This window comes from Chiloscyllium plagiosum, unplaced genomic scaffold (assembly GCF_037043375.1).
Source record: "Chiloscyllium plagiosum isolate Xiang-an unplaced genomic scaffold, Cpla_swu_hap1 HiC_scaffold_35, whole genome shotgun sequence".
Taxonomy (NCBI): domain Eukaryota; kingdom Metazoa; phylum Chordata; class Chondrichthyes; order Orectolobiformes; family Hemiscylliidae; genus Chiloscyllium; species Chiloscyllium plagiosum.
In genome coordinates, this window is record NW_028270173.1 from 44461875 (window position 1) to 44489003 (window position 27129).

The window sequence follows — 27129 nt, forward strand, 5'->3', positions numbered from 1 at the left end:
TGCAGGACTCCCTTTATCACAGTCTGCCAACTCAGAAATGCCCATTTAACTCTAATTTCAGCTTCTGTCTGGTAACTAATTCTTGACCCTTTCGAACACAAGGAGCCGTAAACTCTTTGTATAACCCTTTTCTGTGACAAGCTATCAAAATATGTTTGACGTCTTTTAATACACCATTTGCTGGTCTCACAGGGTCTGAACAGATTCCCGAGACATAATCGAAAAGGGTAAGAGAAGTGTGCAGGCAGAAAGGCTTTACTTAGAACCAAACTCACAGAAAAAAATCAGTTACTGTTAATGTGTAATATAATGCATTCAGTAACCAACTTAAATAATGGAAAATAGGGTTTATTAAATGAGAGAAGGGCTTAAAAATGAAGCAAAAAGGGAAGTTTAGTGGTAAATACAGAAAAATCATAATTGCACATCATGGAACGACACAGTTCAGGTCGTTAAATGTTGTTTGGTATCAACTACAAATTTGGAGGTTTTGAAGAAATTATAGAAAATAACAAGGATTCAGGCACTTCATAAACAAATACTTGACAGGTATAAGGCTTCAACTGCTAAAATTGTCATTTTGCTTAATAATAGGTGAGTTTTCAAAGTCAATATGAGGCGATTTGTTTGAAAGGAAGATGAACAAAAAGGTTATTAATGGCCAATATTTACCAGGTGTGGCTAGTAATTTGTGAAATTTGATTATAATAAGTAGAAGAAGGAAGTCCACAGGATAAATACTGCACACAAGATGAGGGCCAGGAGGTTGGACCTTTGGAGTCGAGATATGAAGTACAAAGATGAAAGGCAGGAAAAATGTGGGTAAGATCAAACACTGAACTGGGATCAAACATGTCCCTTAAAGTGATCATGAATTGTTGAAGAATTCCAAAGATGGAGGAGTCAAACAATAGTGCACAAAAGGATAGTAGTAATGGTGTAGTTTAACAATGAAAAAAATGGAGATTGATATTGCAGTTTCAACACAATGCTCACGAATGGACAAATATCCAAACTGTAATGGGCGCACAGAAGCACTTGGCTTTCTCATTTTCTTCTTCCAAAGAAAGGAAAAACATCTATGCTTTTATATTCCACTCCCTTTGGAATAACGCGAAACATTTGCCTTCAGTATGACTTGGTGAACTTTATTATGTAGTTCATGCATGAGGACTCCCAGATGCATCTGTTTTGAAAGTTGCTGCAGTTTTTCTCCACTTAAGTAACATTCAGATCCTCTATTCTTCCTGCCAAACCTCACATTTCCACAAATTACATTCCATCTGACAATTTTTTGCCCACTCACTTAGCCTGTATAAATGCCTCTCCACAACTTTTGCATTCTCACCATATTACTTCCTACCTTTTTTTTCTTACACGCAAATTAGCTATGGCACATTCATTTTCCTCAGCCAAGTCTTTGTTATATATCATCATAAATTATGTGCCCCCACCCACTCCATGAGATGCAGTTTGCTATTATGATCAAACCCCATTTGTCCCAATTTGGAAGAGGCCGAGTGTTATACTCACTGGACTATCAGTTTAAAGATTGAGATAATGTTCTGAGCCTGGTTTGAATACCACCAAGGCACACAGTGGACTTTGAATTTAGTGAAATCTGGAAGGATAGACTAGTCCTATCAGTGTCTTCTTTCCTTTTTTAGTCCTTTACTTCACCCATATCGACTTAATGTGCACCAAGCCAGGATTATTCCTTGCTGCCGGACTTATTCGATTTTGTACGAAACATACTCCCTTACTCCCCGTTCCTTCATGCATGCTTTTGCATAAAGGTCACATACATCTGAAGATTTAATTCCCATTGTTGATCTATTCGAAACAACAATGATTACCTTTCAGATCCCATTTCTTCACATCATCCTGAGATTGTCATCATCCTTCAGCAGAATCGCATTCTTTGTCCGACACACTATATATACACCTATATAGGGCTAAGAGTGAGAGAGAATAACTATATTGTTAATAAGTATTAAATGGAGATTTCCATTTTCACAGCAAGAAAATTCCCAATTTCATCGTTTGCAACAGAGGTGTTAGAATTGGAACATTTGTGAAAGGAGTCATAAATGAACAAGTATCAGACAGATAATAATAATAAGGAATAGGGCAAACAGACCCAGGCAAAGGTATGTTTAAAGAATTCCTGACTGGGTGATCAATTTTGTAAACAGGGAATGCATCTGTTTCTTACATTTGTTCGAAACAAGATCAAAACTTGGATAATTGGACATCTACGCATGATAAGTTGGTGTGAAGAGGCATTTGTCTGTATTCAGGAAAGTTTTCAATCCAGCCAGTCAAGAAATGAAACGGTTGAAGAAACGATGGATAAGTTGTACTCAACACTCCAGTGGCGAACCATTAGAAGTACCGTCCTGAATCTTGCACTGGGGAACAACAATGCCTGAATGAACTTGCTTAATTACAGAAAAAGGTAACCATAAAATTACGAAATCGAAAATGTGCAACAACTTCTGCGGGTGGGGAAAACACCTTTTGTGGCTGATCACAATAAATTCGACGCTTTTGAAGAGCCAACCAGTCATCGCAAGTTCAGTACACACAATGCTCTGCGATTGAGTAAGTACTCTGTCCAAAACTTTGAATTCGATGGTACCGAAAGAGCGCATGCTCACCAGGACGGGCAGCGGGGCATTCCGGATGCTCCTTTGTCTCGAACCAGATGCGGTGGACAAGAGAAAAGGGATCGGTGACTCGTGGCGAGAGTATGGTAAAAGTGCGATAGGGCCAAGTGAATGGTAACCTTGCTCCCTTTGAACCACAGACGCCAAATAGCCAGGCGGAGCAAATCTGATTCGGGCCCCGACACCAGCAATCTTAACCAGCTCTCACTGCTATCCCCTCCCCCCAAAAACCGACCCGAGTCAACTTCCGGAAGGCCCAAGGCACATGTCCTCTATGGGACTTGCTTCCCCAGAGAAGGCAGGGCTTTTTGCTCCTGTGCTTTGCTGCCCTCCTGCTATTTATACTCTGCAGCGTCTGGAATCGCAGAGGGCACCATTATCCTGCAACATTAAAACAAAACGGCCATACCCTGTCTTCTGTGTATGCGCAAGCAGTTTTTGAATCTTCCTCACAATATCTCTCGTTGAAATTATTCCAGTTTGAAAGGTAAATCGGTCTAAATTTCTGATTCAGTGCTCTTAGGAATCACCTCGGAAGATTCGAGTTCATTCAGGCGCCATGCAAATACTCCCAAGGAGCGAGGACATGGGAATTGTTTGGCCAGGATAAAAACTGAATGGTGCAACCGTCTGAACGGCTTCCTCTGCTTTCACTGACAGTCGTGGTTTTTGTGATCAGAATTTATTGAGTACTTGCAAACCAGGGTTTGTTTTAGTTCTTGGGTTGTGGGTATTTCTGTCAAGGCCATTACATGTTGGCCATCCTTAATTACGTTTGAGAAGGCAGGACGCGTTTCTCCTGTCTGTCTGACTCAGTTTTACACTGGATAGTGATTTATTTTTATTCACTTAACATATCTAATTTCAAGCAGGAATATTGTAAGTGTGAGGCGTCAGCTGATGAAAGCGGAATAGCCTCTTAATGCACATTTCTGATGATCGCACAGATAGATTGGACACAGATTCTCATATTAAAGATAAAGGATTATGCATAGAACTTGACATCGTCAGATTCAGAATATTCAGGGGAATCAGCAAGTGGAGAAATGAATACAGCCAGTCATAGTCCATGAGGGAACAAGGGAAAGTCAACCAAAAGAGAAATAAGTTTGAATGCTGTGATGGGTTTGGATGTTGACACCGAGAAGAGGCAGATTTGATTTGATTTGATTTGATTTATCATTGTCACATGTATTGAAGTACAGTTGAAAGTGATGGCTTACCTGCTTTACAGCCAGACCATTCTGTACAAATGCATGAGGATAACAACAGAATGCAGGATACGATGTTCCACCTGCTGAGATGGTGCAGAGAGAGATCAACACTAACACTAAAGAGGTCAATTCAAAAGTATGGTAATGGCAGGGAAAAAGCTGTTGTTTCAATGCAAACAAAATTCATATATTTTCGATGTGTCTGCCTGATAGAAGAGCGTAGAACAAAGAATCATTAGAATAGGAAGGTCCTTGATTATTTTTCTGCTTTTCCAAAGCATCAGGAAGTATAGATGAAGTCAATGAATAGGAAAATGGTTTGCAAGATGGATTGAGCTGTGTTAACATGTCTATAATTTCTTTTGGACTTGGGAAGAGCAGTTGCTGTATCATGCTAGGATACAGACAAATAGAGTGAGTGAGTGAGTGAGTGAGTGGGAAGGGAATATAGAGCTGAAAGTAAACAAGTTCAGCAAGTATATTCTGTAATCAATTGAACTTCACTCTGTTATAACACTGATAACTTTTCTGATTTCCTTTTTCCAGGGCATTGGAAGAAGAGCATTTACAGATGGGAAATTCAAACCAAATTTCATATGAAGATCTGGCAGCATCAATCAGTTCATCAGACCCGAATGCCATCTACCTTTGGATGTGGAAGGAGATAATTTTTGCCTGTTCAGTTTGTGAAAACAATATTCCCTGAATTAATGTCACCGGAGCAGCAACAACACACACGCAAACTCAAGTGAGTCTATTCCAGTAGATTGATTGTGAGATAACGTTTTATAATTTATGCAGCCTCAAAAATAACACTTACGATGCAGAATAATTGATCAACTCTTTTGTGTGTAGACGAGATTCAATTGATTATGCAAGCGAGAGAGATGTAAGGACATATACACAATGGAGAAGCCTTGGAAATGTCGGGAATGTGGGAATGGATTCAATTATCCATCCAAACTGGAAAATCATCAACGTAGGTACACTGGAGAATGGGCATTCACCTGCTCTGTTTGTGGTAAAGGTTTCAGTTACCCAACTGAACTGAAAAATCATCGACGCAGCCACACTGGGGAGAGGGCATTCACCTGCTCTGTATGTGGGAAAGGATTCGGTCAATTCTAGATCCTCCAGACACATCAGCGGGTACACACTGATGAGAGACCATTCACTTGCATTCATTGTGGGAAGGGATTCAGAAAGTCACCTCATCTAATTGCACACCAGAGAATTCACACAGGGGAAAGGCCATTTCCATGCTCTATGAGTGGGAAGAGATTCACCCATGTATCCCACCAACTGACACACCAGGGTGTATACACTGGGGAGCGGCCTTTTATCTGCCCTGTGTGTCAGAAGAGATTTACACTGTCATCTGAGCTTTTGACACATCAGCGGGTTCACACTGGAGAAAGGCCATTCATCTGCTCGGTGTGTGAGAAGGGATTTAGTCGATCTTCTAATTTACAGAGACACCAGCAAGTTCACGTGAGATTGAAGGGGCTTGAATCTTCTATTATTGCTAGTGTTAATTATGCACAAGACTGAATCAGATGAATTCAATCCTATTTATTTTGGCTTCTGTTCATACCGGAATACTGGATCATTGGTTGCTTTCATTCTCAGAACTCCAGTATCCCTTTCAGAAGCACTGTTCAACAGAGAAACAAGTCAACAGGAGATTTCTAAATGCATTTTTGATAAATAAAAAGGGAACTAAAACTAATACAATAAATTATGTATAAGGAACTACATAATAGTGGTGTGAAATCTATATTCAAATAGAGAATTGACTCCAAGGAACAGCAAATAGGATTTAAAATAAAACCGCCAGTGCTTATTTCAAAATAGAAAGTGTCCATTCTTAATACTTTGAACAGTAACAGGAAAGGTAGATAAGGGTAACGCAGGAGATGTAACATGATTGTGTTTTTTAAAGACCTTCAATCAGTGAGAATATAGTACATTCATGACGAAACTCAGAGCATGTGGAGTCAAAGACTAGGTTTAATTGACGGGAAGCTCTCTGTACAGCAGAATATTTTGTACATGGCAAATTATTTACCCATTCACTCAACCTATTATCACAATGTAGTGACATTTGACAGTAGGGGTTGATTCTGCTCGTAGTACTTCGATTAATCACACCCAGGACTCGACTATGATAATGAGCTGTGCACAAGTTCTTGCATTCATACTGAATTTTATACATTGGCTCTCCGGCTCAAGATTCCATTTAATCATAGTGCATCATTTCTGTTCACTTGATAAGAGAATTCAGTGGCAGTACCAACATTCCCTGTGGAACAGAGTTTTCCCTGTCTTTACGAGGACCTCTTGAATTTTGTGAAGTCAATATGACCTTAGGTTTATGGAGTGTATAATGGCAAACAACACGAGACATTTTACAGTAGATGGAGTCATACAGCAAGGGAACAGGCATTTCTGCAAAATTGTCTATACTGACCAGTTTTCCGAAACTGAACTAGTCCCATTTGATTGTATTTGGCCGATATCCCTCTAAAACATTCCTAGCCATGTAGCTGTTGAAATGTCTTTTAACTTTTGTAACTGTACCCACATTCACCACTTTCACTGGCAACTTGATCCACACACACACCACCATCTGTATGCAAATTTGTCCCTTAGGTCGCTTTTAAATCTTTACACTCACATTAAACCTATGCCCTGTAGGTTTGGAGTTCCATATTGTGGTGAAAAGGCCTTGTCTTTCCACCTTAGGTATGCTGCTCAATATTATATTACTCTATACGATCACCTGTCGGCCTCCTACGCTCTTTGGGAAAACGTCCCAGCCTATTCAACCTCTGCTTATAATTCAAGACTTCCAGTCTCAGTAACATCCTTGTAAATCATTTTTTTTGCACTCTGTCCAATTTAATAACATCCTTCCGACAGTACTCCAAATGTTTCCTCACCAATGTCTTTTTCAGCTGTAACATGACATCTCAATTCCTGGACTGAAGACTTTGCCTGATGAAGGCATGGATGCCAAGTGCCATCTTCACCAGCCTTTCTACCTGTATCACCACTTCAAAGAAACTACGTCCAATCACCCCTAAGACTGATCTGACAACACTCCTCAGGGTCCTACCATTAACTGCAAGTCCTGTCCTGGTGTGTCTTCCCAAAATGTAATGTCAGAAATTTATATGCATTGAATTTCATCTGGTATTCCTCTGTCCACTGCTCTCGTTAGTCAAGATTCTGTTATACTCTGAGATGAACTTCTTCATTGTCCACTACACTGCCAATTACGGTGTCATCCCCTAGTTTACTAATCATGTCTCCTACATTCTCGTCAAAATCAATGGTATAATTGATGAACAACAATAAACCCAGCATTGATCCTTGTCGCACACTGCTGGCCACAGGTCTCAAATTGAAACAACAATCTTCACTCTGTCTCCTACCATCAAATCAAGTTTGTATCCAACTGGCTATCTCTCCCTTGATTCGATGTGATCTAACCCTATTAATCAGTCTACCATATGGAATCTTGGCAAAGATGTCAGTAAAACCCATGCAGACAAAGTATATCACTGTGCCTTCATCTAGATACTTTGTCACCTCTTCAAAAGAATCAGTCAAATGTTTGAGAAATGATTTCCGACATACAAAGCCATGGTGACTATTTCTAATTAGTCCTTGCCTTTCCAAATGCTTGTCAATGCCATCTCTAAGAATCCCCTCGAATAACTTACAACCACTGACATTATGTTAAACCAGTCTGTAATGCCATGGTTTTTCCTTGCTAACTTTCTTTTAAAAATGACGCAACATTAGCCACCCTCCGTGCTTCCAGCACATCACCTGTGGCTATTAATGATACAAGTGTCTCTGGCAAGGGCCCAGTAATTTCTTCATTAGTTTCCCACATTGTCCTGAGATACACGTGATGATGTTCAAGAAATTATCGGTCTTGATACATCTTAGGACTTCCAGCAACTCCTGTTCTACAATGTAGACTCTATTCATGACATCACTATTTGTTTCCTGGAATTCCCTAATTTATATATCTTTCTGCATGGTAAATACTGACAAGAATTATTCATTTAGGATTTGCGCTGTTTCATGTGGCACCACACATAGACGACTTCATTGATTTTTAAGGGGTCCTATTCTTTCCCTGATTATGCTTTTGCAAGGGCAGTCTCATGCAGCTGAAAGACGTGGAATTGTATTGGAAGAGAATGGTGAGATGAATTATTTCAAAATCTGAAAACAGATTAAGAAACTGAATCAATCCGATGGCTCTGCTGATTTTGACAACAGCTATTTTGGTACTGCAACAGAGATAGAAATGTGATTGGAAAGGTTTGATTGTGGCTTTTAGGGAAAGGAGATTCGAAAATGTGTTGAAGGTGAGGTGGAAGTTTGCAAGGGTAGTGAGTTTGAGACTTATTCTTTTGGGACCTTCAAAATAGTGGCAATTTTGGTGATGAAAATGAGAGCACAGTTAACAGACTGCAGCTTATGCAATGGCTTTGCGTTGTCAGCGAAGGAGCAGGAAAATCGAGATTTCCAGCATAAGCTCGACATCAAGAATTTCAGAAGACAGGCTTATGTTCGAAACGTCAATTCTCCTGCTCCTCGTACGCTGCCTGTCCGGCTGTGCTCTTTTCCAACACCACACTTCAATTCTTATTCAGGGAACGGCTGGGACATTTTTCACTGGAGTGTAGGAGATTGAGAGGCGATCTGACAGGAGTTTATAAAATAATGAGAAGTGTAGATAAAGTGAATGGTTGGCTTTTCTGAAGGATAGAGGATTTAAAGGCTTGAGGACATATTTTTAAGGTAATCGGGAAGAGAATTAAAAATGACATAAGAGGGAATTATTTTTATGCAGAAAGTGGTTTATATGTGGAATGAGCTTCCTGAGGAAGTGGTGGATGGTTGCACAATAATAATGCTTAAATGAAACGTGGATAGATATAGAAATAGGAATTGTTTGGAAGGAAATGGTCTTGGAGCAAGTAGGAGGGACTAGTTTAGTTTGGGATAACATTTGGCATGACTGTTTGGACTGAAGGGTGTTTCCATGGATTATATCTGTACTCAGTAGAATGTAGATGTGACAGCAAGTTATGGGGATATAAACATGAGATCGTGTCGAGGGATTTAATGATGTGCAATAGTTTAAGATGCAATCTCTGAAAGGGGCAAGCACGTTTCATCACAACAGAATATAGACAGGTACAGATTCAGAAAATGCTTGAGAAACATTTGAACTGTTTGAATCTAATGTGATTGAAATCCGTTCTGAAGAGTTCTTATTGGATGCAAAATATTATCTCTTTCTTTCCAAATGCTGCCAGACATGTTGGGTGTCTCCAGCATTCTGTTTCAGATTTAGACAAATCACAACAGTTTGCCAATATTAGAGGATAGAGAATGCTCATAATTTTATTGCCTCTTGGAGCAAGTGCAGGTGTTCTCAATCCCCACGCACCCTGGCCAACCATACCATTCCAGTTAGCAAGTTTGCAGATGTTTTGATGACTTTTTGCATTTCAGGGAGGTCATCACACGATTGATTAGGCCCTTTTTTGGAATATTGTGTGCGGTTCTGACTACTTCCCATCGGAGGGATGTTCTGAAACTTGAAAGGGTTCAGAAATGTTTCACAAGGATGTTGCCAGGGTTGGAGGATTTGAGTGATAGGGAGAGGCTGAATAAGCTGGGGCTGTTTTCCCCAGAGTATCTGAGGCTGAGGCATGACCTACAGAGGGTTATAAAATCATGAGGGGCTTGGATAGTGTAAATACACAGAGTCATTTCCTTGGGGTGGGGGATTCCAGAATTAGAGGGTGTTGGGGTAGGGTGAGAGGGGAAAGATTTGAAAGGGACCAATGAGGCAAAGTTTTCAAGCAGAAGGTAGTGCATATAAGGTAGTGATGATGCGAAGATAGGTGGAGTTGTGGACAGTGAGGAGGGCTGTTGTCGGCTGCAGAGGGACTTAGATATGATGCAGAGCTGGGCTGAGGAGTGGCAGATGGAGTTCAACCCTGCCAAGTGTGAGGTTGTCCATTTTGGAAGAACAAATAAGAATGCGGAATACAGGGTTAATGGTAGGGTTCTTAGTCAGGTGGAGGAAGAGAGGGATCTTGGGGTCTATGTACATAGATCTTTGAAGGTTGCCACTCAGGTGGATAGAGTTTGTAAGAAGGCCTATGGAGTATTATCGTTCATTAGCAGAGGAATTGAATTCAAGAGTCGTGAAGTGATGTTGCAGCTGTACAGGACTTTGGTTAGGCCACAGTTGGAGTACTGTGTGCAGTTCTGGTCGCCTCACTATAGGAAAGATGTGGAAGCTTTGGAGAGGGTGCAGAGAAGATTTACCAGGATGTTGCCTGGAATGGAGAGGAAGTCGTACGAGGATAGGTTGAGAGTTCTCGGCCTTTTCTCGTTGGAACGGCGAAGGATGAGGGGTGACTTGATAGAGGTTTATAAGATGATCAGAGGAATAGATAGAGTAGACAGTCAGAAACTTTTTCCCCGGGTACAACAGAGTGTTACAAGGGGACATAAATTTAAGGTGAAGGGTGGAAGGTATAGGGGAGATGTCAGGGGTGGGTTCTTTACCCAGAGAGTGGTGGGGGCATGGAATGCGCTGCCCGTGGGAGTGGTGGAGTCGGAATCATTGGCGACCTTTAAGCGGCATTTGGATAGGTACATGGATGGGTACTTAATCTAGGTTAGAAGTTCGGCACAACATCGTGGGCCGAAGGGCCTGTTCTGTGCTGTATTGTTCTATGTTCTATGTTCTATGTTCTATATAAGGAATGTTTCCAGAGGAAATTGTGGAGGCTGGTGCACTTACAACGTTTAAAAGGACTTGAGATAAATATATGAAGAGGAAATGATTGGAGAGACATGGTCTGAGTGCTGGCAAATGATTGGCGTGGATGAGTTCGACCAAAGGGTCTGTCCCCGCATTGAGTAACTCTGTGATCCCACAAATTACAGCTGGTCTGGGGAATCCAGACAAGTGCCAAACCAAGTGTTAATTAAAACAAAACGGGGAATGTTGGTTGGCGGAGTCACCGTGAGCATCTCCTGGATTCTGTGGAGTAGCCGCATTCAGAGTATTTCTGTTGGCCTCAGACAGACCCATGCCCAGAGCCTAGACTGCCCTTGGATACCAGTGGTGATCAAAGTTTGTGCGAAGATTTGTAGCTCGGGTGCTCGTTGTTGTGGTTCTGTTCGCCGAGCTGGAAGTTTTTGTTGCAAACGTTTCGTCCCCTGGCTGGGCCACATCATCAGTGCTTGGGAGCCTCCTGCGAAGCGCTTCTTTGATGTTTCCTCCGGTTTTTATAGTGGTCTGTCCCTTCCGCTTCTGGTTGTCAGTTTCAGCTGTCCGCTGTCGTGGTTGGTATATTGGGTCCAGGTCGATGTGTTTGTTGATGGAGTTTGTGGATGAATGCCATGCCTCTAGGAATTCCCTGGCTGTTCTCTGTCTGGCTTGCCCTATGATAGTAGTGTTGTCCCAGTCGAATTCATGTTGCTTGTTGCCTGCGTGTGTGGCTACGAAGGAGAGCTGGTCGTGTCGTTTCGTGGCTAGTTGATGTTCATGTATGCGGATTGTTAGCTGTCTTCCTGTTTGTCCTATATAGTGTTTAGTGCAGTCCTTGCATGGTATCTTGTACACTACATTAGTTTTGCTCATGTTGGGTATCGGGGTCTTCGTTCTGGTGAGATGTTGTCTGAGCGTGGCTGTTGATTTGTGTGCCGTTATGAGTTCTAAGGGTCGCAGTAGTCTGGCTGTCAGTTCTGATATGCTCCTGATGTATGGTAGTGTGGCTCGTCCTTTTGGTTGTGGTAAGTCCTGGAAGACAGTTTGGGGGAATTGAATTGGGTGGTGACTGGTATGTCGGGTTGGCCCCTGCGGACCTGGCTTGATACTTGGTGAGCCATTGCCAAAGTTTATAATCGGTTTTCCTGATGTAGAGGAGACCACATTGGGAGTACCTGATGCAACAAGCTAGGTTGGAAGAAAGGCAGATGAACCTCTGACTCACCTGAAAGGGCTGTTTGGGGCCCTGGGTGGATTTGAGGTGGGTGGTGTGCTCGTAGATTTTGCATTTTTTCTGGAAGCAAGGCAAGGTTCTTGGGGTTCAGTGACGGGGGTGGCATGACCCAAGAACTGTGAAAGGGAACAGAACTTGAGGAAGGCAGATGGGATGGGGAGGGGAAGATGTTCTTGGTGGTAGGGTCTTGGAGTTGTCAGAAGTGTTTGAGGATGATGTGTTGGATGCGGACTCTGGTGGAGAAGTAGGTGGAGACAAGGGGGACTCTGTTCTTTCTGTGCTGTGAGGCGGATTTTAGAGTGGTGGAATAGGGAATGGAGGTGGTGTGGCAGAGAGATGTCTGGAAGATGGAGGGAGGAAAAGCAATTAATCAAAATCGCTGCTCAACTGGAATGCTCGCAAGTGGAATGTCTACTCATTCAAACAGATGTGGTGGAGGGAGAATAATTGAGCAAATGGGATGGAGTTTTTGCAGGTTGCTGGGTGGGAGGACGTGCAGTCCAAGTAGTTATGGGAGTCTGTAGGTTTGTAGTAGATGCCCATTTGCAGACTGTTGCCAGAGATGATAATGTTGAGGTCATGGAAGGGGAGGGGTCATCTGAGGTGGACCAACTGAATTTGAAGGTGGGATGGAAGTTGAGTCGGAAGAGACGTTTCACCTGTATGGAGGGCTCTATCGTCAAGGAGCACAGACTTGAAATCCGGGGCAGAACTTTAGAGGAGACGTACGGAGCATCATTTTCCCTCAGAGAGTGATGGGAATCTGGAATTCCTTGCCTGTCAGGATGGTAGCGGCTGAAGTTTCCATAAAGTTGCACAAAAAAATCATATGTTCACTTTTTGCAAGCATAGGATCCAAATGTTGAAATTAATCGAATTGCTTCAAGGCAGGACGCAGGATGCGTTCGATCAGCTACTTGACACTTCTGGCTGAAGATTGTTGTGAATGCTTTACACTTATATTTTGGAAAGATGTGCTGAGCTCTTCTATCGTTGAAGATGGGGTGCTTGTAAAACATCCTCTTCCAGTGACTTGTTATCCAGCAATCACGACTGGATGTGACAGAGTGTAGAATTTACATCTGATCTGCAGTTTGTGGCATCGCTTATCCCCGTCTATCACTTGTTTTTATGCTGTTTCGGAGCTTCACCACGTTGACACCTCATGTTTAGAAATGCCTGCTACTGATGCTGGCGTTCCTTCCGCCATTTGTGTGGTTCAGGTCAATCATGCTTTATTTTTCCTCACTTTGGTTCTCTCATCACCTTCCACAGCATTACTCCAGCAAGTATGTAATTTGGGACCGAGCAGCTTGATTGCGCCTTTTGTTGGGCCATATTTATTGGTGAACCTCGAACTGCCCCACTCTGAGTTGATTCCCTGCCCTTGACACCGTTAGAGCTTCCTTGAATGTTGTTCACCATGATTATTCAGTGGGACAACATTAGACTGTTATTTTACCTGACTGTGAGACAGATTTACCAATTTCAGTGAAAGTCCTCGGATGTTGTTCAAACCGATGGATGGTTTGCGGGTAGATCATAGGAATAAACGGGCAGCAGTCATTTAGTTAGGACTGTAATAGAGAACCCAGCCAGTGAGCAATTGTGGGGCCGATATATAACCAATTCACTAACACGTTTAAATAAATATTAATGAGTTAATTATATCAGTACTTGGTTGGGATAATCAGAAATAATAATATTCCTTTTATACAGGATTGTTTTTTTCTGTGATGACACAAGTCGTCCAACAAGGCTTGTGCCATTCTAGATCGAATTTTGGGAAGAGATATTCGACATAAGTTTGAGGTGAAAATGGAGCATCATTTAAATGACAGTGACCACTATATGGTTTAAATTTGACATCGTAAATGAGAAAAAATGATCAGCAAAAAGAGTTTTTACATTGGGACTAGCAGAATTTGTTAAACTATGGTGGATCTGGTGAAAATGTACAGCTACTGAAAAGTATATTGGAGTAATGTGAGGAGTTAAAAATGAACTACGAGAATAAAGGCTCATATTTGTAACCTTCAGGTGAAATGCAGAAGTTGCTCGCCCAGATATCCGGGGATAATCGTGATTCATTTAAAAACAGGAAAGGAGAGGTGGACAACAGGTTCGATGGAAGCAAACCAATGGAAGACCGACAAGAATGAAGGAAGTGTGGGGGAGCATGAGACAACAATTTGGTGAGCTCAGACAGGCCATGATAAAATGCTGGCTGTCAGGATAGGGCGAATTATGAGAAAGTGAGGACTGCGATGCTCGACATTAGAGTCAAGAGTGTGGTGCTGGAAAACCACAGCAGATCAGGAAGCTTCCACGGAGCAGGATAATCCACGCTTTGGGCAACAGCCCTTTATCAGGAATCGGGCTTGTGATCCGAGGAGTTGGAGAGATAAGTGAGAGGGGTTCGGGCTAGGAGGAGTGTGGCTGAGAGTGCGATAAGTAGATGGGGATGGGGTGAAGGTGATGGACCAGTGAGGGGGTGGAGTGGGCAGGTCGGAAGGAAGATGAACAGGTAGGCAGGTTATGAGGGTAATGCCATGTTGGATGGTTGGAATTGCATTTTGGTGAGGGCGGGGAAATGAGGGAACTGATGAAGTCCACATTGATGCTGAGCAGCTGGATGGTCCTAAGGCGGAAAATGAGGCATTCTTCGTCCAACATTATTTATTTAGTGTGGTGATGGAGGAGGCCCAGGACCTGTATGTCCTTGGCAGAATGGGTGGGCGAATTGATGTGTCACTAATGGTAGGTGGGGTTTGTTGGTGCCGGTGTTCCGAAGATATTTTCTGAAGCACTCTGCAAGTAGGCGTCCTGTCTCCACAATCTGGAGGAGACTGTATTGTGAGCAATGGATATAGTAAATGACATCTGTTGAAGTGCAGGTAAAACTTTGATGGATGCGGAAGTCTCCTTTGGGACCATGAACAGATTTGAGTGGGGTGGTGTGTGAGCAGGTTTTGTGATTCCTGCGGTGGCAGGGAAAAGAGACAGGTGCGGGGCGTGAACCTGACAACACAGTCGCAGAGGGAGTGGTCGTTATGGCAAATGGATAGAGGTGTGGAGGGAAATAAACCTCCTGTGGTGGAGTCCTATTGTCGGTTTTGAAAATGAAGGAGGATGGTGCGATGGCAGTGGAAGTTGGTGGCTTCAGTCCTTGTTGTGGTTGGAGGCGTGAGGTTCGAGGATGGAGGTGTTGGAAGTGAATGAGGTGCGCTTTATTGACCAGATGGGAGAGGGAGTTGCGGTCTTTGAAGAAGGAGGCCATCTGGTGTGTTATGTGGAGGAACTGGTCCTCCTGGAGTAGATGCGGCTGAGGTGGAGGAATTGGAATTAAAGGACAGTATTTTTACAAGAGGCAGGGTGGGAATAGGTGCAATCCAGGTAGCTGTGGGAGTCAGTGCATTTGTCAAAGATATCTGTATTTAGTCAGTCACCATTGACGGAGATGCAGAGGTCGAGAAAGTTGAGGGAGGTGACTGGGATGGTTCTGGTGAACTCAAGTTCAGGTTCGAATGGGTTGGTGAAGTTGATGAACTGGTCAACGTCCTCATGTGAACATGGGGTGGCGCCAAGACAGTCAACAATGTCGCAGAGGAAAAGATCGGGAATGGGGCCGGTGTAGCTGTGGAACATGGACTGTTCAACGTTACTGAAAAAGAGACAGACATGGATGTGGCCCAGACGGGCGTCCATGGCTATACCTTTCATCTGGAGGAAGTGAGCGGATTCAATGGAGGAAGTATTGAGGTTGAGGGCCAGTTCAGCCAAATGAATGAGAGTATCAGAGGAGAGGTACTGGTGGGGACGCCATGAGAGGAAGAAATAGAGGGCTTGGAGGCCTCCATCATGGCAGAGAGATGTGTATAGTAACTGAAAGTCCATGGTGAAGATGAGGCACTGGGGGCCAGAGAAGCCAATGTCTTGGAGGAGGCAGAAGGCGCTGGTGGTGTCCTGAATGTATGTGTGCAATGCCTGGAACAGGGAGGATAACACAGTATCAAGGTATGTGGAGGTGCATTTGTGAGAATGATATCAAGTGGATTACAATTTCCAAGGAAGTTATAGTTCTTATTGGGACGAATGTTGCAACCTGTGTGGGAACCCAGAGAACTTTAGTTAAAGTGATAAATGATTACTTAACACACATTTTGCTGGAGCGAAGGAGGATGCAAATACAGAATTGGAAATTATGAATGTGATGCTCTTTAAAGGATTGTTTATTTTTTAAATAAAATGATGTATTTGAGGTTTTGCAAGATTTAAAAGTGGACAAATGAAAACTTCCGGTGACTTTCCATAATAACCAATATACCTGAACCTCTATTGGTCTGACATGCTGATGAGATCAGAGATATCTAGGGATGGTGATGTCAGTCTCCAATCCGATCTGTGGGCTACTACACAAAAGCACAATTTAAAGGAGGGTTTCGACAGCGGGGATTCAAAATCCGTGACAACACAGTGTGTAAATCCACCGGGTATTAAAATTGAGAAAGTGTGTAGAGAAACATACTGGATCCTGATAAGTTAAAACACTTTCATCGATAACTAGTTATGAAAAATAGGTTCAATGCCAACTCGACTATTGTATCCAAGTCAAGCCATCACATTCTGGATGGATGGTTAGGTTTCATGGTGATTGCGATAACAATGTTCTGAATGGAATGTTGTCAGAACAAAACCTCATTTGAGTACCTGCTACAGGTTATCAGTGGTCTATATTTTCGTTTGAGTACCAAAATGTCGGGAAATTTCATCTAATTGTTTAGAAATTCTTTTTCTCTTCACACTTGCGGCGAAGCTTCCTTTGTGTATCCATTATTTCACACTTTTGTATTCATTAAGAAATCATTTTCTGCTTTGTGCTTTGGTAATATTTTGCTCTTGGCTGAAGCTGGGGAACGTCCGACAATATTTTTCAAAATACACACACTACTTAATCAAGACCACCGCCTTTAATTGGCTTGCTTTAAAACAGAAGGGAAAATATAATACAATCAATACATTTTGCAGAACGAGTGTTCCAAGGAAGAAAGATGAGATGAAAGAAAATCATATCAGCAAAATCATTGTACTAGTAAAATTAAAAGGACGGAAAACGGATAAAACACTTGGAACCTGACACTCCACATTTCAGTGCTGAAGGAAATTGCTACAAAGATAGCTGATGCATTGCTCGTTATCTTTCAACATTCCACTGATTCTAGAATGAATCCTCAAAAACATAGAAGGTGACAAATATCAGAAAAGTATTTGGGAAGATAGCAGGAGAGACATGATGGAACACTTCAACTGTTGGCCTTGCAAGAGAAAGAGGCAAAATTTAGAATCTTTTACAAACAATGCGATAAGTAGGTAGAGAATAATAATCATCTTAGTGGTAATGATGTTTGACATGCAGTTGACATGCAGTTGCAGGAACGCTATGATTTAGACTAACACAATTCTAGACTGCATTTAATGAGGATTTGAAGACAGGTGTACAAAAAGAATGCTTGTTTGCGTCAGAGCTTATTTTGACTGTTGCTGAAGTCTTCCCAGCACATTAAATATATTGAGGTGGAGGGAGTGCTACATATGTTCACCAGATTGTCGCCAAAGTTTCGAGTTATGAGAACAATCTCAATGAAATGCCACTAAACAGAAAACACGAATAAGCTGAATAGGTTCAGGTGAGACATTTCACCATTTGACATATCTTGAACGAGAGCTGTAACATATAAAAAATGCAAATTAAGTCTAAACTGAAGAGAACTGACTTTTAGCCGGCGGCTTGTAGACCTTTGGCATTGGTTATCACAGAGAGGCACAGATACTTTGTCTACAGCTTTAATTACATATATATTTGCGCTATGTTGTGTACCAAATATCTTCAGGTTAATGGTAATGTTTTGAGAAATTATATTGAAGTGTTTCAAGTCATGATTGCGTTGGATGGCGGAATAACCTGTTGAGCTGAAAGGCTTAGTTATATTCCAATGTGTCTTAGTATGTTCTACATGGGATTACACATGTGTTGGTTTACAGAGCGTGGCATATTTTATCCATTTAAAGCAACAACCTGGACTCGTTGGACACTCAGAGAGGAAAGTCAACATGCAGTTAACTTCTGAGTTGACCTTGAGACATTTCTTATTCATTGATTTTGCCAAATCTATTTCTCTGCAAGGTAACGATATTGAACTCTTGCCTATGGATAGGCGGTGAGGTAGCAGCTTCTACATGGAAACATCATCACGTTATAATCAGTAATCAGGTGTGGCTTTCATAGCCTAGACAAAGTCCCAAGTAAGTGCAGGCGTTGGTTTGTGTCATCTGTTCTGTGTAACACGGTCTACAAAATGTAGTGATGAAACAATGTTTATTACTTTGTCACATATCATTTTGCTGAAGAAAACTTATGATTCTATCCCAGTCCAGTCGAAGCATGTCTGTTTTTGATGTTTCAAAACTGGGAAGGGCCGCCGTGTGTGTCGCAAGCAGTGAAACCAGTAAAGTCCCCGTGTGATTGATTGCTACCTGGGAATGTCATATAATGAAAATGATCCCATTAAAACAGTGCCTGGCAGCAATATTTCGAAAATTAGTGGAAGATAGAAGTTTGCTTGGGGGAAGAAGTTATCTAATTTTAACATTCTGATCCGAATCCCGAACATAACTGTATATTTCGAAGGATTCAATCAAACAAAGTGGAACCATATTTAGGAACTGGACAACGGCTTTTGCGGAATTTAGTGACACATATGGTGGAAGTCACCTCTAGTTCAGAAGACTGTGTTTGGCACCGAATGCTACGATAGAGTTTATGTTTCAAAAATGTAAAGATAATGCTCTAGTCCATCTCTTCAGTTCAGTTGTGCTGCATTGATAAAGAGACACTAAAGGAAAACCACCAGCCTGTACAGGAAGATGTAAAATATTCAAAAGCATTTTTCTCAATACAAGACAAATATTTACCCTTGCTGACCTATAAATTCCATAATCACTCCCCTTTTTGCTCTGCAGATAACGGAAATATATTATCTGAGAATAACCACAACTTTTTTAATAGAAACTTTCTGTGGACAAGTGCATCAGTTACTGGACTGGTCAGCACTTTTTGACATCTTACGACTTCCTTTACAGATCTGTTGGGAATGGAAGACGATTGATGTGCAGAAATGTGACAAATACATTTGTGGAAAATATTAATGAATCCGGATTTACTTTAATTCTGTATTGGCTGAAAACACTCCACCTACTCACTGCATCCAAATTGCTAGAAGACTTTCATTGAAATATTCAAAAGCTGTGATATGTTGCAGACCAACAAATAAAATGTGCTTCTCTCACTGACATAAAATACTTGTCTGGATATTCAAGGTTTCACATGATGCAAATCTCTTTTTAAAATGTTCAGTTCTGACTGACAATGAATTAGTGATCAGAATCAAAAAGTGAAGCTAAAGCAAGTTGATTACAATCCTCAGTTCATATTCCCAACTTCTTTTGTGCTTGATTATATTACGGCACATGACTATCGACGGAGCTGTTTTGTCATTGCCTTTCTAATCATCTCTCCATGGATTACCAAATAGCGTGGGAATGTTCAATGTTACTCAGTCTCAATTTCTCGACAGGTAATCAATAAGGAAATCACACTGAAGCTAACAAATTAAATGCCCCAGTCTTCAAGTTAAAATACTTGCATTGCAATTTGTAGTTTGTCGGCAGTTAACTATATCATTTTGTGGAAAAAAAAACATGCTTAGTGTGCTAATGTTGTGGCAAAAGTTTCCTATTGTTTCTGAGTCTGGTGGGATGATTTCAGACTCTTGATGTGTCTTGTATAATATGCAGTTGTTTTTTTTTTCCCCCAGAGTGTGTGTGTGTGCATGTGTGTTCGTGTGTGTGTGTGTGTTTGTGTATGTGTGTGTGTGTGTGTGTGTTTGTGTGTGTGTGTGTGTGTGTGTGTAAGTGCTAACTTTGTCAGTGACATCTAGTAGGAATAATATTTCATAAAAATGCCAACAATGCTAATGTAAGGGATTAAATACATTTCATAATTTAATTACTTTTCCAATGAACATAAATGGATAGGTCATCACATTTTTCAGTTGCTCTCCAAACTTCGCCAGAGTTACAGCAGAAATGCAAATGTTTGTGCAGCAAACGGGAGAAATACAGACTTATAACCCATCTACCACATGCGACTCCATAGAGAATACAACATGAACATAGATCATAATAGTATGAAATTTCTGGAGATTGCAAAGAGTAAAGTTATGGATTTTCTTCTGTTTTCCATCTGTGGGACCTTGCTACTCTCTTTATTGTTCCGACTTCTAAGTCTTCTGCAAGCTTTGCTGGCCACAACAATGTGGCTTACAGTGAAAAGATTCAGTGACACAATCAAAATAAAGGGTACAAATGGGGTGAGAATGTGATGCAAAAACACAATTGTTGCCCAAAACTGTGATTGAAAAGTCTGCATTGTTGCCTTACGAACTCAGGGTGCATTATCAAGCCAGTATTGATTGGTGAATATGAAATTTCAGACAGTATTCTTTAAATAACTCAGCACAATCTCTGCTCAAAGTTTGTGCGAAGATTTGTAGCTCGGGTGCTCGTTGTTGTGGTTCTGTTCGCCGAGCTGGAAGTTTTTGTTGCAAACGTTTCGTCCCCTGGCTTGGCGACATCATCACTGCTTGGGAGCCTCCTGCGAAGCGCTTCTTTGATGTTTCCTCCGGTGTTTATAGTGGTCTGTCCCTGCTGCTTCCGGTTGTAGTTTCAGCTGTCTGCTGTAGTGGTTGGTATATTGGGTCCAGGTCGATGTGTTTGTTGATGGCGTTTGTGGATGAATGCCATGCCTCTAGGAATTCCCTGGCTTTTCTCTGTCTGGCTTGCCCTATGATCGTAGTGTCGTCCCAGTCGAAGTCATGTTGCTTGTTGACTACGTGTGTGGCTACTAAGGATAGCTCGTCGTGTCGTTTCGTGGCTAGTTGATGTTCATGTATGCGGATTGTTAGCTGTCTTCCTGTTTGTCCTATATCGGGTTTTGTGTAGTCTTTGCATGGTATTTTGTACACTACATTAGTTTTGCTCATGTTGGGTATCGGGTCCTTCGTTCTGGTGAGTTGTTGTCTGAGCGTGGCTGTTGGTTTGTGTGCTGTTATGAGTTCTAGGGGTCGCAGTAGTCTCACTGTCAGTTCTGAGATGCTCCTGATGTATGGTAGTGTGGCTAGTCCTTTTGGTTGTGGTATGTCCTCGTTCCGTGGTCTTTCTCGTAGGCATCTGTTGATGAAGTTGCGCGGGTATCCGTTTTTGGCGAATACCTTGTATAGGTGTTCCTCTTCTTCTTTTTGCAGTTCTGGAGTACTGCAGTGTGTTGTGGCTCTTTTGAATAGTGTCCTGATGCAGTTTCGTTTGTGTGTGTTGGGGTGGTTACTTTCATAATTTAGGACTTGGTCTGTGTGTGTGGCTTTCCTGTATACCCTTGTAGTGAATTCTCCGTTCGGTGTTCTCTGTACCATCACGTCTAGGAATGGGAGTTGGCTATCCTTTTCTTCTTTTCTCGTGAATCGGATTCCTATGAGTGTGGCGTTGATGATCCGGTGTGTTTTTTCTATTTCCGTGTTTTTAATGATTGCAAACGTGTCATCGACATATCTGACCCAGAGTTTGGGTTGAATTTGTGGTAGGACTGTTTGTTCTAACCTTTGCATCACTGCCTCTGCTATGAGTCCCGAGATTGGTGATCCCATGGGTGTTCCGTTGATTTGTTAGGATAAATCACTGCTCCTAGATTAATAGCCACTGTTTTCTGCCAGCAATACTTAGTTGTCAGTTTCTGGCAACAAGTAGCTACGAATCGATCCGTGGTAAACTCAGCTGTGAACCAGACAGAACAGTCTGTGACTGCATAAAGAAGCACAGCATGGATATTGCACAAAGTGGTCGAATGCACAGAAACAAACTGTTCCTCGGAAACAATGGGAATCTGTCTCAATATCAGATCGATGATTACAATGAGTACATCGGCTGCTGACATGGCGACCAGATTCTGGATCAGTGGTGCTGGAAGAGCACAGCAATTCAGGCAGCATTCGAGGACAGGCAAAATTTTCCTCCTCTCTCTACAAGAATCTCAGGGAGTCTGATTTTGCCTGTCCTCGGATGCTGCCTGAATTGCTGTGCTCTTTCAGCACCACTAATCCAGAATCTTGTTTCCAGCATCTGCAGTCATTGTTTTTACCATGGCGACCAGATTAACAAGTAGTGCACACTTGTGATGAATCAGCACGAAAAACGTCAGTATGTTCACTGCAAGGAAGATAATTAATAGGAAATTACACATAAGTCTGCGAGAAAAAAACATCAATATAACTTTCATTGAGTTTTGCAAATGTATTACTGCATTTAGAAATTAACTAAACTTATTGTTTGATCAGGATTCTGCACTGGAAGCAAACACTTGAATGTGTTATTTAAGAATAAATAATGCATGGCAGAAAATAAATTCTAAATTAAATTGTTTACTTAACAGCTTGATGCTTCAATAATTCAAAGTCTAAAATACGTGAAAATACTAAGGACCACAACAGTATAGTCGCCGTTGTCAGAAAAAGAATAAAAAAAGAACCAAGCTATGGGAGCTTCAGATCAATTTCTTTTCATGTGTAATCGTCCAAAAATTGCAGATTGTGTACGGCAAGTTACCATAACAGCTTAATCATGCTCGTGACCGAGTGACTTATTCTGTGGATAGCTTGCCTGTTTTGAACCATAGGACCATCCTGAAATTTCGAAGAAAAATAAAACAGCCAACGATATTTTCCCTCAAGGACAAACGGTGATAATGAGAACAGAAATGTAAAAGCGTTCTCTTCTGCAGTTTTGAAAATCGCGACATCAGTTTAAGAAATCTGTCAGTCATTGTTTAGTTGGTCAGTTCAAGGTGTGAGGTTTTTCTGGCTTGGAGTCAGGCATAGTGTTCCTGCGGGAACATGGTCCATTCCTGCAGCCTAAACACAATCCTAAACAGGAAGCTACGCGGATTTAAGTACATTTGCCCATTTTCTAACACACTTCACTTCATTACAATGTTGGAGATAGGTTAGATACGAAAAAGCGAAGAAACTGTTTGGATTAGATGAAACATATTAACAATGACTCACGTGATCATTGATGAAGTTTTCTGAAGCATATGCCATTTTTCGAAATGAACTTGAAGTGTAAATGGCAGAACAACTATTATTTTTTTCACATTAATACTGTCCAAGTGTCTTTGGATCATCTTCTCCACGGGCAATTTAGAGTCAACCATGTTGCTGTCGTCTAGTTTATAAAGGCGAGATCAGGTAAACCGAATGTCAGAACATCAGAAGTATTCCTGACCGACATTACAAAATAGATGAATAGTTTACAAAACTTATTATACAGTCATCCTGCGGCATTTTCACGATTCCAGTACTTTGGAGAATATAAATTTCATTATCTTATAACCAAGACTTTTGGTCAAGAATTACGAGGTTGCTAGCCCAATGTTATTACCAGTTTGTCACCGACCTTGAAATTCGTGAGATTGATATAACCACAATTCGTATTTGGTCAGAATGGTGGCTCAGTGGTTAGCACTGCTGCCTCACAGCGGAAGGGGAATAGGTTTGATTCCATTCTTGACTGTGTGGATTTCTTGCGACTTATCTGGTTTCTGGTCACAGTCCAAGGATGCGCAGGTCCGGTGGATGGACAATCCGAAATTGCCCATAAGCAACACTGTAAATAATGCTTCTAATATTTAAATTCCCCGACACATCTCATGAATAATTGTATGCCACGAAACATCACAATGCGTGAAGATACTGCACAGAAATCCCAATGAGTCAGGATATCAGTAACTCAAGACAAGCAATAAATGTGAACCAGTTGCAACAATCTTTATTCGAATGTCCACTGGAGAACGCCAAAATCATTGATGACAACTTTCCTCTAATTTACTGCAACACATGACATGAAGAAATGTCCGAAGGCACTGTTAACTGGAAAGGCTATGTGCTTTTACGACATTCTTGTAATTGTAAAGAACACTTGTATTTCTGCAAAACTTGCTGTGTATTCTTGAACAGTTACAACACTGGAATTTAGCTGATGGCATATGCTTTGTGCACAAACACAGGACATAATTAATGTGGCAAACTGATGCACCATGAATATCATTTTAGTCATCATCAAAGTGATAGAAAGTGTCATCAATTGAGAAAACAAACACAACCAACTTACTGACCAGCTGTACACTTGTGTTTGTTTGCCATGAGTTCACTCAGATTTGAACAGTATTACAATTTTGTTCAAAATGGACAAACGTGTGAGATTACAGCGTTTAAGATGAGAGTGAATGACATCGACTTCAAGGTAGAATTTAATTGAATGTAGCCCCGAGGACCCCTACTCAACGTAAACCATAGTGAAGCCTCAATGTTGGATATTGGTGTTCACATTCAATCATGCCCAATTCCATGAGATCAATGCAGTAGATTAACAATGCAGACATTTTCAAATCATTCTGTCCAGTGATGATATCACACACGACCAGAGCAGGTGGGACATAAAACCAGATGCCTGCCTGAGACGTAACGGTACTATCATTGTGTACAAAATTCTTCCAGTTTCACATTGTAGGCATTTGGGACCCACCTTTTCAAGGACATTCAGGGACATGCCTCGGGATCAGGTCGGACTTGAGCCCAGGGCGCCTGTCTCAAAGGTAGGGACACTATTACTGTGCTATATTGATCTTTCCCTCTTAGCTTCAGCAACAAATGCAACTCTTCAGATATGGTAGCTTATTATCGTAGATCGTATCACCCAGGAAATATGCAATTTTGGTGTTCACATGCAATGTAATGAGCATTTCTAATAAAACAGAGGCAAACCATTACCCCATAGCATTCATTTGGGTTGCAATTTCTGAATCACCAATCCGAAAACATAAGTACTACTAATGGTAATTAACTAAATTGCACTTGGCACATAAACACTGCAGCTTCAGGAAGAGTCATGTACTATGAATCCTGCTGGAAGCAACCGAGCTCATTAATCCTCAAAGTCTGTCTGCCTTCAGCAAACACAATGTTGGGAGGTTCATGGAGTATGCCTTACTTCCTCGAGCAGTTGCTGTAACATTGAACAAGATCACCAACATCTAATATAAAGCAGAGTACGTTCTTGGCACCAAATCCACAAATATTCAGTCACTCTGACATCGAGGCTCAGCACAGTCAACATCCAAGACAAAAGATGCATTTCAGAAGTTTACCGAAGTTCTGTATATAACAACTTCCAAACAAACAATACCTCTCACTGAGAAAGACGGGTCAGCATTACATGGATACATTACCTTCTGCAAGTTGCCATCCAAGCCACTCGGCATCCGCAGTTAGGTAAATGCAATTTAGACATCAGTTACACGAGTTGAAAAATCCTGGAACTCTGTCTCTCACTACACCATACAAGTACCAAACAAAAAATGGACTGAAGTAGTTTAAGAAGGCAGCTCACCAACTCCAACATCAAGGGGAACTCATGATGCAACATCTATAATGTCTCAGCAAGAGATACTTGTCTCCCATGAACGACTAACATCAACGAATATCTATAAAATGACTTGAAACAAGGAATCATTGAAAAATGTAAAGACGGGGAATTGCAACAGCAGCAAGTCAGGAACAATAGCTTTTCTCTACTTTGAAAAGGAATATATATATTTGGAACTCGAATAGGTATATTTTGTCCATTCTCACTCACACTCTCCCTCCTTCACAGATGCCTCTTTGTTCCAGAGACGCTGCCCCGAATAAAATTGCATTGCAAAACACAAGTAAAAGATGCTCTTTATAATGAAACCAAAGTCCTCAAGGGACACTGCATTGCCTACACAGAATGACACTATTTACACTTACTGATGAAACAGCATTACTTCTTCCTGTTCATGTGACCATATTAAGAAGGGACAAGAATATATCTCTTGGCACTTTCAACTGTTCCAACATTCAATAAATCCATGGTTGATCTGATTTTAATCTTGATTCTACATCGTTATCAATAATTTGCCACACCCTTAGTAATCAAGATACCAAATCAGTCTTTAAAATATTTAGGATTTCTCACGCACTACCTACCGAGAAATTGAATTAGAAATAATGACAAATATCTGAAGGAAAGATAAAATGTTCCCTCATCTATGTTTTAAATTGGGGACACCTTGTTTTAAAATGATTTCCACAAGTTCTGGATTCTACCACAAGTGGAAACACTCTTCCAACATACAAATAGCTGAGCCCTCTCAGACTTTTATTTGTTTCAATTAATTCATCTGTGAGTCGTCTAAATCCCAGAACGTATGGATCTCGCCTGTCTACCCTTTCCTCAGAAGGCAATCTGTTCATCCCAGACTCCAGCAGACGTTGTGTGTACTGCTTCCGAAGTTTTACCATTCTACTGCAAGTACAGTGAATGATACTGCACAGACCACTCCAGCTACAGTTTCATCAATGTTCTGTATAACTGAAACACAGCCTCCGGAAGTAAGGCAATGCGTTCATAGAATAATGCACATGAAAATGCCTTTCAACCACCGACTCTGTGTCAATCGACCTACACGAATGTAACTTCCAAGAATTTGGTCGTGGTATTTGGTATTATAACAGTTCAAATGGACATTACATTGCCTTTTAAGTTTGTGAGAGCTCCTACTTTTATTGCCATCCGGAGAGTGCATTCTACAATTTCACTAATTGAGGAAAAAAGGGATCAAATTCTCCTAGCTCTTATTTTTATATCATAGCCGTGTTCGTGACTCTTCAATTGATAATAGCTGTTTGTTATCCACCCTGTGCACACCCCTCACATTCATACACACTTCAATTATGTGCCCCGTTCCGAACTCTATGTCCCTAAACTAAATTCAAGCTATCCAACGTCTCGACGTATCTGAAATGCTCCAAAGAAACTGTTGTGTGACGCCATAGTCTTAGCAGACCACAGGATCTGCACTCTCAATAGAGAGAGAAGGGAATGGTGGTGATTCAACCTGAGGGCCACGGGATTTCTTGTGAGGGAAGAGGTTGTGAAGGAAAGTCCTTCATTTAATCTCACACCTGCGATGGGAATTGAACCTTCACTGTTGGCTCTACA

General features: G+C 41.4%; 1 protein-coding gene and 1 pseudogene across 1 annotated transcript; one reads left to right on the forward strand and one right to left on the reverse strand.

Moving 5' to 3' along the window:
* Positions 1–4749: 4749 nt before the first annotated feature.
* LOC148140744 (uncharacterized) lies at positions 4750–5434 on the forward strand (annotated as a pseudogene).
* A 21-nt stretch (positions 5435–5455) lies between these two features.
* On the reverse strand, positions 5456–21698 carry LOC148140745 (uncharacterized). The gene is made up of 3 exons (XM_087979020.1): positions 21042–21698; positions 11146–11579; positions 5456–5537 (listed from the first exon to the last, which is right to left on the reverse strand). Exons 1-3 carry the CDS (start codon positions 21696–21698, stop codon positions 5456–5458), a joined length of 1173 nt encoding a protein of 390 aa, XP_087835146.1.
* Between the last annotated feature and the right edge of the window lie 5431 nt (positions 21699–27129).